Raw genomic sequence first — 12381 nt, forward strand, 5'->3', positions numbered from 1 at the left:
GGCTTTGGGAAACACTGATCAATATTTTCCACTATTTTTCTTCTTGAATATAACTGACTGATTAATCCACAGTCAAAATAATTGTTAGCTACAGCCATAAAAATCTTTATTGAAAATGCAAATTATTTATTAAAGCACATGAGGATGAACCCTATAAATAAAAAGGTCCTTTTTAAAATGTACCTGAGCGTTCAACAACTAAACAAGGAAACACATTGAGAGTTAAAACAAGGTGGGAAGCTGAAGATAATCTGACTATTACAGAAGAAGAACGGGAAGAAGATATTGAGACAACAATGGAAAACAAGCTCTCCGTCCTCTCCATACTGTCCAGAAAAAAAATCTTTTTGATCACATGGGAACAAAGGAGCAAACCACCCTCATATCTTTTAGGGGTGCCCCTCCGTCACTCCTTTTTGGACTAAAATTCATGGCATGCTTGAAACTGTTTCATTTTTTTTAACCAAAATAACCTTTCATTTTGAACTGATGTACCTGATCTGCTACGAATATTATTGGTGGCATGTAAGAAACCCCTAACTAAGAAATGGCTGAAAAATTGATGAACAGATTGACTCAGTGTATAACAGTAATGTGATGGAGAGACTTTTAGTTTGAGAGCCCAGAAGGAAATTTTATTTGGGAACTTGTCAAAATAGTTAACATATGTCTCAACCATTAGACCTGATTTTGTCTGAATAAGAACCAGAAACACACTGTTTTGCGATTAGTTCCCCCACTGTCTCTACATGTATGTCTCGAGCCAACATCAGATGTACTCATACTGTAAGCTAAGACTGAGGCACTCAGCTTTTAACTGCTGAATATATTTTTGCTTGGTTTGTTCTTGCTCAAGGTCTTCATGCTCAACTGGCTGGGGGTTTGCTTACATCTGTTGATATTGCATATATAAACTAATAAAAACAGAATTACAAAAAAGGAGAATACAAATGAACTAAAGTGACTCCATTTCCCTGCAGCTACAAATTAATATATCTTATAATATCGATGCAAGATGCCTGACTTGCGTGAATTTGGCTGTTTGTTTTTTTTTGTTTGTCTGTTTGCTTGTTTGTTAGTTTTTTGTTCTGTCACAATTGTTTTGTCAGTTTTCATTTATCTTGTATGTACATATATAATTTATATACATATACATGTTGTATTGTTGCTGTTAATGTTGTATTTTTACATTTTTTGCCAAACAATTTACAAACGCAACGATCCTGTGAATGTTGTTCGACTAGAAAATCCAACAGACAAAGCGGGGAAAAAAAAGAAATTGCAAATTAACAGTGTTATGACACGAAGTATTCAGTAAATCCAAACTCTATTGTTCCACCTTTCAAACAATTAAGAATTAAAAATGTTAATTTACGTAAACACACACACACAAAAAAAAAAACAGTTATATGAAGCACAAGTAAGTGCGCATTAAAAATACAGTTGAATTTATGACATGTGCACACCAGACAATTTTCTTCTCACCACCGCGCATATGTCGGTGAATCATAATCAGTCCACACTGACAGGCGCTTGTCTGCAACTTGCAATCAGAAAAATGCCACACCCCCATTCCTCCACACAAGAAGATATGTGCCTCAAAGTGTATCAGGGAGAAAAGTGCTGAGGTTGTTTCTACACACACATAATAGTGAATGTCTTTGCAGTTGGAAATGGCTGATAAGCTGCTGGTCATTCTCTTCAAACATGTTTTGTCAGTCACTGAAGATGAACGTTCTCAAAGCAAGGCGACATCACATCACCTGCTCGGAGGTGTAAGGGAACCTTTTATATAGGCTGCTCTTTGTGTATACGCAATTTCATGGCACTAGAAATCAGTGGAAGTAAATTCAAAACCAAAACACTTACATTTTAATATAGACTTTCTCATATACTTCACTGTGAGCTTAGACTGAGACACTCAGGTTTTATAGCTGAATACTTTAATTATGACAATAACTGATGAGGATGAAAGGGCGTCAAAAAAGTGCCTGCATTAGTAAATGAAGGGTTTTAAATATTGTTGTCTCCTTAAGCCATTTTTAAACTAATTTTTTATTTTCAAAACTCAGGTCCGCATATTAAAACATATGAACGTACACTGTCCCTGTCAAGCCCCCACTCTGCCTCCCACATCCACATTCAGCTCACTAAATCTACTTGCACTTCATGGTTGAGAAAAAAAGTAAAAATAAAATAAATAACAGAGGCAAATAACAATAAAATAATGATAATAACTCAAGAGGAAAATTAGAAATTAGAGATAAAACAGGGTATATGGGTCAATGATCACATAGGATCAGGTAAAATTATACTTTCAACAGGTCGTTTAGCGAATGTTACTTTCTTCAAGTGTAAATAATGAGTCATCTTTTCCCATACAGTACAATTCCCGTAGTTTTTGGGGTCTGGATCCAGCCAGCAGTAAGCTAACGCAGTTAATACAATGTGGAGAAGGGAAGTATGAACCCGTCCTTGAATATCATCTGGTATTACTCCGAGTGGTGCTACCATTGTGTCCCTGGGCAAGTCAGTGCGTTACATATATGCTGTCCCAATAGGTCGTGAGCTTCTTCAGCCATTTTTAAATGAATTTGGTTTTAATAAAACTAAACATTCAGCTAAAAGGTGTGTGTTCACAAACTCTCCAACAGCTGGGCCTTTATCATTTGTGCATACACCTGGTCCGAGGTGGTTCTGAATTGGTTTGCAGAGTACAAAATTCAGGTGAAAAAAATACTGATGAACACCTAGATTTGTGTGTGAAACATTTTGTCCCGTTTGGGAACGAGGCCCAGTGTCTCTAAAGTTCACAGTCAACGTCAGGTACTTGGCTGTTGTCTGCTGTCATGCGGTTTAGATCCCGTACCAATGAGTGCAAGTGTTGACTTATAGCTGGAGAGGTGCCAGTTCACCTCCAGGGCACCGCATCGGCGCTGTTGAGCAAGGCACCAAACCTCTAACCGCACCTGTGGCGCCTGACGTCCCAACATCTCTGTCAACTGTATGTCTGTAGGTACTGTGGGTGTGTGTGTGTGTGCGTGTGTGTGTAAAGAACATGGAGTGAAAACTGAACTTCGCCTGCGGGTTTAATGAAGTTATTCTTCTTCTTCATTCCTTTGCATTTTGTACAAAGAGGTAATGACACACGTGTGCGTCTGCAGATCAGTGTAACAAATGCAAACTGAAAAGCAACATCTGAATCAACTCGGGAACAATGAGGGTTAAAAGGGTTAAATAGTTGTGTTAATGTTCCTTATGCTGTCTGATAACACAGCTCTAGCTCCGAGTGGCTCTTTGCTTTCCGTTGTACTTTGCATGTTGGGATGACTCACTTCCAACAAGTTTAGTATGCATACTGACATCTCTGATTATATTCTAATTGGCCACTTCAGAATATGTACTATGGAACTGGGCTGCAGTGATGGAAAAACACAGGCTGAAGTCACTCAGTGCATAAAAACACATTTTTGTTTCCATGCTCTGTAATGAGGGGATTTTATGCAAAGCGACACGTTTATTCCCCACAGTGATCAAAAGGTCTTACAGAAAACACAGCGCTGCTTCTGAATGACCAAAACGTTTCTCACCTCTCCTCTAATCCATCTTGTTTTTGTATTTCACACCAGCAAACAATGTTCGCCCCTCGGACACATAACAATATAATTGCCTGTTAAGTTCAGTTGTTGCTGTAATCGAGCTTAAATGCCAACTCAAACTGCCCTTCACACTTTACCTTCGCTTCAATTACAGCACTGTCTTGTTCTCGGTTATGGTTCCCTTTGCCCTTTTCACAATACATCACATAGCTTAACAGGGCATTAAATTACACTCCTAAATAGCCCACTGAGTTAAAGCTTGATTTATTGGGATTGTTGCGCCTGTAGTATCTGATTAGAAACTCATGTAAACTAAAGGATATAATGTTCTTGTCATGGGGGGAGGATAGAGGACATCTGACGTGACAAATGTCTCCAAAAGATGCTCATCAGTGAAGCAACACCTCTTGGCATACGACAGCAGCAAAGGTAGCAGGGTGTATATTTCACAATGTTAAGACATCTGAGAGCTCTCTGAACATGCCCGATGCATTTCGTTCACTTTGTGGGCAAAAATTAAACGTCAGCAGGCTGAGAAAAAAAAGAATTGGAGCTGTCACAGCAGCAGAAAGACAAGGTGGAGTTTTCTCTGACTGACACTCAAAGGTAAATACCTCTCCCTGTGCCAGTTGGCTTCCACATCACTCCGTACAGCTGCTGGAGGCGACAAACATCAGATTGACAGCTTTGTGACAGTTCAGTCCTCCCATGCGGCAAAAAGGCAAACAGATACACTTTAGTCACATCTCTGTCACTTCCACGATAACTACGCCTTCTCTGCATCTCCGCACTGAGACCTTAAATCACGACAACAGGGTGCTCACAAAAAGAGGCCGAAACCTGCCACGTGTTAAACTTTGTTTACCTTCAGCTGAGCTGTGCTAAAAAATATGACTAAACAAAAATAAAAAATAACGAAACAGAATGGTTGTAGTACTCAGGACGGGTATCAAGACCACTGTGTGAAGGTTTCAGCCTCATCCCGGACTCAACCACATTTTTACTCTGTCTTGTCCCGTCTCGGACAAAGACGTTTTATTTCAAGACCGCTCACGATCACAACTGCAGCGATATCACTAAACTGCCGGCACAAAACAAAGGTGCACATAGAGATGTTTAAGTTGACTTCAGCTCCTTCATGTTTGTATTTGTTTGCTTATCGGAAACAACGGAAAATTCCAGCACATAAAATTCACCCCGTTATGCCTTTAGATTATTTATATTGACTGACCATTGGTTCTCTCACAAAATATTTAGACAAGAACAAATTTGACATAAAATAACACAACAGCATGGTTGCAGTAGTCGAGAGCTGAAACAGGACCACTTTGTCAATGTTTCAGCCTCGTCCTGGACCGAACCACATTTTTACTCGGTCCTTGTCTTGGACAAAGAGGATTTTATTTCAAGACCGGTCAACACCGCGACTGCAGCGATATCACTAAATTGTCTGTGCAAAAAAGGAGCTCTGTATTGTAAATTTCAAACTGGTTTAAGCTCCTTCCTGTTTGTTTGTATTTGTTTGCTCATAGAAAACAGCGGAAAATTCCACCACATAAAATTCGCCCCATTACACCTTCTGATTATTTATATTGTAGGGTTGACCATCGGTGCTCTCACAAAATATTTACACGATGAGATTTTTGGTTAATAATCATCAGTAATGTGGACACAATGACTACGTGGGTAAAAGCAAATACTAGAACAGCTTGAACAGTCCCGTGAGTTCAGGAAATGACATCACATTACTGTAATACAGCCTTTAAAACTATCTAGTCTGTTATCACTATATTGATATCATATGGATTTACTACCCAGCCCGATGTGCATGGTCAACATTTATCATGAGTGTGTCATGCATTGTGGGTCTCGCACTGGTCTGGTCTTGGTCCTGTCTCAGTCACACCCTGCCTCAGTCCTGGTCTCGACTTGGTCTCAACCGCTCAAAGTCTCGGTCTTGACTCGGTTACACCCTGCCTTAGTCCTGGTCTTGACTTGTTCTCAACCCCTCAAAATCTCAGTCTTGTCTCTGTCACGGTCTTGACTTGTTCTCAACCTTTCAAAGTCTTGGTCTTGTCTCGGCCACACCCTGCCTTAGTCCTGGTCCTGACTTGGTCTCAACCCCTCAAAGTCTTGGTCTTGTCTCCGCCACCCCCTGCCTTAGTCCTGGTCTTGACTTGTTCCCAACCCCTTAAAGTATTGGTCTTGTCTTGGTCATGGTCCTGACTTGTTCTCAACTCCTTTAAGTTTTGGTCTTGTCTCGGTCACAGTCTTGACTTGTTCTCAACCCCTTAAAGTTTTGGTCTTGTCTTGGTCATGGTCTTGACTTGTTCTCAACCCCTTAAAGTTTTGGTCTTGTCTTGGTCATGGTCTTGACTTGATCTCAACCCCTCAAAGTCTTGGTCTTGTCTTGGTCACGGTCTTGACTTGTTCTCAACCCCTTAAAGTTTTGGTCTTGTTTTGGTCATGGTCTTGACTTTGTCTCAACCCTTTAAAGTCTCGGGCTTGTCTCAGTAACACTCTGCCTCAGTCCTGGTCTTGATTTGGTCTCAACCCTTAAAGTCTCGGGCTTGTCTCGGTGACGGTCTTGACTTGTTCTCAACCCCTTAAAGTCTCGGTCTTGTCTCGGTCACGGTCTTGACTTGTTCTCAACCCCTTAAAGTCTTGGTCTTGTCTTGGTCATGGTCTTGACCTTGTCTCAACCCTTCAAAGTCTCGGTCTTGTCTCGGTTCAAAGTCTCTGCTCTGTCTTGACTCTGTCATGCCCTGCCTCGGTCCTGGCCCTGACATGGTCTCAACCCCTCAAAGTCCTGGTCTTGTCACAGTTACACTCTGCCTCGGTACTGGTCTAGTCCCAACCCCTTGAAATTGACTCGGTCATGCCCTGCCTCAGTCCGGGTCTTGTCTTAACCTCAAAGTCTTGGTCTTGATAAACCCTGGTCTTGGTTATGACTTGGTCTCGATTTAGGTGGTACTGACGACAACACTGCACAACAGCCGGAGAACTGGCAGAGCAATGACACAGTAATGAAATGATAATTCAAATCATGGCTCTCTGAATAAGCTCCGGCTCTAACCCTCTATTAAAGTCTGATCAATCCCAAAATAGCTCTGATGAAAATATTAGCACCCTCGCAGCTAAAAAAAGAGCTTAGCACTCTTGGCGGAGCCTCAGAAGTGCTTTGCGCTGCTCTGAGAGCTCTCAGTGGAAAGGGTTGGAGAGAAACGGTGTCAAGTGGCCCTAAGAAGCAAAAAGAAAACAAAAATATGACCAGAAAAACACACAACATGCACAAATTTGCTTCAGTGTGAAAAGATAAAAGAGAAACATCTTGTCTGACATGACTGTGTGAAGCAAAACCGTAAACAAACATCCAAACAAACAAAAAGGAAAAAGTGATTTGGGTGCTTATGCTAAAAAGCAGGCAGCTTTGACAGACTTGACACTGTATCACACAGCCGGTGAACGTGTGGCCACTTAGTGCAAATACAAGCACGCCTGTCTCACGGATGAAAACATCATGCATAATTGAATATTTTTTTGATGGAATGTGAGTTTTTTGCAGGTTGGGGCTTGTCGCCTTGTGCAGTGCAGGCATACCACAGAGCGCTTTTCAATTTCCAGCTCTCAAACTCTGACGGGATTGCAACACACCGCTGAGTATACAAGGTCCCCGCACACACTGTGCCTCTCCGCAACCTGAGCCAACCCCACAGAAACATGCACATACTGTACTCTCTGGCCTCTCCAGCGCGCACACACACATACACACACACACACACACACACACAGTATGAAACTTAAGTTGGTGTGTAAGCGCAACAATATGATTCTATGGCCTGATAGCTGTGCAAAATAAGCGCACATGTTGCACAACTGAGTGCTAACGCAGCCCTAAACAAATACACATACAGAAGAGAAGAGTCAACAACACAAGCCAAAAAGATGTCACGAAAAAGACTTACAGTGCCGACCTGATGACGCAGTGGGACTGTAAAATATGCATGGCAGAGGAGGTCTAGTTGAAGTTGCAGATGTAGACGACTTGCAGCGACACGGCGCTCATGCATAGACCTAGTCTCTGTCTATCTGTCTTTCTCACTCCTACACCCTGATGTCTCTACCAGTTGTGCTATGTTTAGCCTGCCGACCCACTCAAATACACTCTGCCTCTCCCTCCCTCTTCCTCTAATGTGTGGGACTTTCTTGCTCTGCTGGTAGTACCACCCAGTCTACCCTGATTGGAGGACAGCCAGCGTCTCCACCTGTGACTTTGACAGTGACTGTGGAGTGCGTCTAACATGTAATTGCCAGGCTGTCAGGTAACTGAGCGCTCTCATGAGACTTGACTATTTTAAGCAAGTGCAGGTTTCATTAAGGCTAAAGCTGCACGCAGGACTGCAAAAGATATCAAGAAACATAAGAAAACAGCCATCAACACCGCTCACAGAGAACTTTATGTCCTTACAGAGGATTCCACTTACGTCAGCACATTTACAGGATATATGTTTCTTGTTGTCAACGAATCCAACGAGAAGATCAAACCAATAATGCGTCAGTCTGTCTCTAAATACTTTCCTAACCTGTCTGTGGCTCCAAACTTATTCATTCCCGCTTAAGATTTGAATAAAAACAGGTCATAAATATACTTTCATTTTTAAAAATAGCCTGTAATTTCCTTCAACAGCTCAGCACCGTAGGTTTTTAGCAAACCTCACTTAGACTACAGCAACTAGGTCCTTTGTTGGGGGACTATTTTCAGCTGTGGATTAACACACATTTGGTGCCCCAGTGAGTATTTCTGGCAGCAGGACAGTGCATGTTGTATTGAGTCAAAATAAACTACAGTGCGTGTGTTCATGCTAATGAAGGAACATGTCAGCCTGTGCAACAGTGTGGCCCGCTAATGTGATTTTAATAGTCTGTGGACAACAATGGAGCTCTATGGCACAGAGGAATAAGCTATAGATGCACAGACAATGCTTCATCGCTGCTTTTTTTGGTCTTTTCATGGGATTTAATGACAGTAAGAAAAATATGGCCAACCTTATATTTTAAAATGTAGGCTCACACAAATGAAAAAACAAAAAACAAAAAAAACCACGCTTGTTCTGATTACTAAGAAAAAAGTAGACCCTCTGATACAGATATGTAGCTGTTGATTTTTATAATATAATATATAATATATATAATTTATTAATATGTACATTTGATAAATCAAACAAACTAAAGAGAAAAAATGCACATGTGGGATGATAAAACCCTGAGGGCTTGTAAAACCCCACCTAACATAAAATATATTTACGACAGCTGTATATGTTAAACATTAATTTACAGACAGACATAAATATATTTATGAAAAAAAGACAAATGATTCAATTTGCATATAAGCATTACTAGAGATTGAGGAAAAGAGACCAAGTAGGAAAAAATAAAATAAATAAAATACATTTTCCAACAAGATATCTAAAAAAGACTAAGGAATTTAAAAAAAAAAAAAAAGTGATAGTCCCAATCAAGTAATCCTAGAGGAAAAAATAACAAAAAATAAAAAATAAAATACAATTTCCAAACATGAAATACTAGGTATAAAAAAGTCCAAGGAATAATAAATAAATAAATAAATAAATAAATAAATAAATAAATAAAATAAAAAATGAAATATAATCTCCAAGCAAGAAATACTATGGAAATAAGAATTAAAAAAAATAATAAAAAAAAACCAAAAAAAACAAGAAATACATAAAAAAGGCCAAGGAATAAAATAAAATAAAAAAAAACTATAGAACAATTTCCAAACATGAAATAATTGAGATGTAAAAAAGCCCAGGAATAACTAATAAATAAATAAATAAATAAATAAATAAATAAATAAATAAAATAAAATTTCTAAAGAAATACTCGAGATAAAAAGACCAAGGGAATGAATAAATAAATAATAAAAATAAAATTTTTAAACAAGAAATACTAGAGATAAAAAAAGACCAAGGGAAAAAAAATAAATGACTAAATGAAATAAAATTTCTAAACAAGAAATACTAGAAATAAAAAATGACCAAGGGAATAAATAAATAAACAAAAAATAAAATACATTTTTTAAACAAGAAATACTAGAGATAAAAAAAGACCAAGGGAAAAAATCAATCAATCAATAAAATAAAATACAATTTTTAAACAAGAAATACTAGAAATAAAAAAGACCAAGGGAATGAATAAATACATTATAAATAAAATAAAATAAAAATTTCCAAACAAGAAATACTAGAGATAAAATAACACCAAGGGAATGAATCAATCAATAAATAAATGTTCATTGCTGTGGGCACCACAAATAAAATTACAATCCTCTTCATTGTATTTGGGGCGGAGCCAGAAGTCACACAGGCAGATATCTTAAAAACCCTGGCAAAATACAATTAAAGGCGAGTGAGGAAACGTGTTATTTCTATTTGGGTGAACTGACCCTTTAAGTCAAGAAGACTGAGAAGCACCTGCTCTGAAGCTCTTTAAACAGACAGAACAATACAGAGACACTCAGAATAGTCCAGAGAATTATATCCATAACAGCGTCTGAATGAGTCCCCCTGTCCTATGTTGTGAGTGCCACAGTAGCCTATTGTTCAGCATGCATGCTACAGGCCTACAGCTGGGTCTGTCCCGTCCTATACATCCAGAGCTAATGGACACTTTGTTCCCTCATGTGTCCCGCCACTGTCTAAATTACAGGCTGAGCTAGAGGGGGATATGGCATGCCACTGAGTGACAGCCAGACAACTCCCTCTGTCCAAATACACGAGTTTACAGCAACCCACACATAACCGATAATAAACATGGAGCTGACACTTCAAATGTACACAGCTCGCTATATCCAGTACAATGAAACTTAAAAAAGACTATACAGCCTAAATGTCTACATTAAGCCTGTATTTAGCTGCATTCGGTTCACATCAATGTAAACTCTGTGTGTACTTTGCATCCATAAATTCTATTCTATAAAATATGTCCAAACCATGTGCATGCTGCCGAGTGAACATTTCATTATATCAAATTTCTGGAGCTGAACAAAAAAGGTGTGAGAAAGAGTAGTATCAGTAACACTGTTAACACTGTGCTACATTACAGAGAAATACAAACCGTACTAATGAACCTTCATTAATATAGGCCTATATTTTATCTCCAAGTGCACGTCACACACTGAGCGAGCCGCCTGTTAATGACGCTGTGGGCTAATGGGCATGTAGCTACTTCCATGTTTCAGATGATACGTCATGTTTGTAGTCAACCAATGAAGATGAGTTTACATATCACCTTGGGTTCGTCCTTCACCTTCTCAAAATGATCCCACACTTTGGATTTCCTGCCCGACATGTTATTAACTAGCCTGTGGAATAACCGCAGGTACCAGCCCTGGAAATTAACCTGACTCCTGTCTGACTGCTGAGCGTGGACACTTCCTGTGTCTGTCCTTTCAAATTAAAGTCACACATGGTCCAGTCATATAGGTTTTAATTTATTTTGACAAGGCGCAGCTTTTTTTTTTTTCTGCGACTAAGCGACCAATAAAATCTTGTGGACTGATGACCTTTCTGGTCGACTAACGTTTGGTCGACTATCAGGGGGCAGCCCTACCTGTATCACCTGCTATCTGGATTGTATCTGCTCCTGTTGTTAAACTGTATTGTACATGTCGTCGTACCACAATGATTCATGTTTTTTTAACAATTGTACATATTGTTCATATTGTTTGAACATGTTAGCTTTATTTATTTTTTTGATAAGAATTAAATACCTGGCCTTCAGGAATGAATACACTTCTTTCTTTCTATTTCTATTCTTCTATTTAAATCCACTGAGTATAGACGGCACTGCTTGATGTGATGAGGCAGAGCGAAGCTGTGTAGACGTACCATCAGTCCTGTGCAGCAGGTGCGTCTGAATCTATCGCAGCTTATTTGTATAATGCGATGTACAGGTGTTCCATTTGCACTTGTTTACCAGTAAACGCCTGCAGTCAAATCACAAGCAAAACACTGTTCACGTTGCACCGATGTACTTCTCCAGCTTGTCCTCTGCACGACAGCATCTCAACATAGTTGCTTTTTTCCTGTTTCTGTAAGTTATTTGAAATAAAAAACAAAACGAGCGCTTCAAGCAGCCATGTGAGATCATTCATACCATTCAGTCACAGCTATTATCCAAATTTATGACTCAAACTCTTTGGCACAAATGCAGCATTAGTTCAGGTTCTGCGTGCCTTTTTAGCAGTCAGAAATCAGTTCTTTTCATTTTTATAAACTTTCAAAGCCGGTGATTTTCTGTAAATGTGGTCGCAGCAGTTAAAGAGTGCTGTTGAGATTCCCGTAGCGAAAACTTCTTTTGTACGAATCCAGGAACAATACTAATAATTGGCTGAGGCAGCCATAGAAATACAATCTCTTTCTGTGGAGGAAACTTACAGCGTTCTGTCAATTACTTTGATTAGCAGAGATCTACACTCACTGACTCTCTGACTCACACACACACACAATCCTGCTGCTCCACTCTCAAAATAGGAGGAAATTGCCAGTTGATTTTGTTTTTTTAACACTTTTAAGCACGGCAAATCATCATGGTAACTCTAGGCTGCTGTGATCTGAAGCAGGTGAGGATGAGGTTAATCTCTCAGGAACAGTTCGATCTACAAAAACATAATTTGAACACCTTGCAACACGTGTAATGCAATCTAATACACCACAGGTTCAGAAATGTTCCGATCCCCGGCAGGTTTATGTATACACGCAAC

At 39.4% G+C, this 12381-nt stretch overlaps 1 protein-coding gene across 6 annotated transcripts in view; it reads right to left on the reverse strand.

Annotated features, from left to right (window-relative positions):
• The window catches only part of thrab (thyroid hormone receptor alpha b), a 235034-nt gene that overhangs the window by 51709 nt on the left and 170944 nt on the right, over window positions 1-12381 (reverse strand). The window contains exon 1 of one of the 6 annotated variants that reach the window (XM_049564452.1): window positions 7574-7739. The exons of 2 other annotated variants lie outside the window; for them this stretch is intronic. In XM_049564452.1, coding sequence (XP_049420409.1) covers window positions 7574-7605 — 32 coding nt within the window. In that variant the 5' untranslated portion in view covers window positions 7606-7739. Of the gene's footprint in view, window positions 1-7564; window positions 7740-12381 lie in introns of those variants that run through there. 3 more of the 6 variants (XM_049564451.1, XM_049564455.1, XM_049564454.1) reach the window with 3 other exon arrangements.

Source organism: Epinephelus fuscoguttatus, linkage group LG20 (genome assembly GCF_011397635.1).
Source record: "Epinephelus fuscoguttatus linkage group LG20, E.fuscoguttatus.final_Chr_v1".
NCBI lineage: Eukaryota > Metazoa > Chordata > Actinopteri > Perciformes > Serranidae > Epinephelus > Epinephelus fuscoguttatus.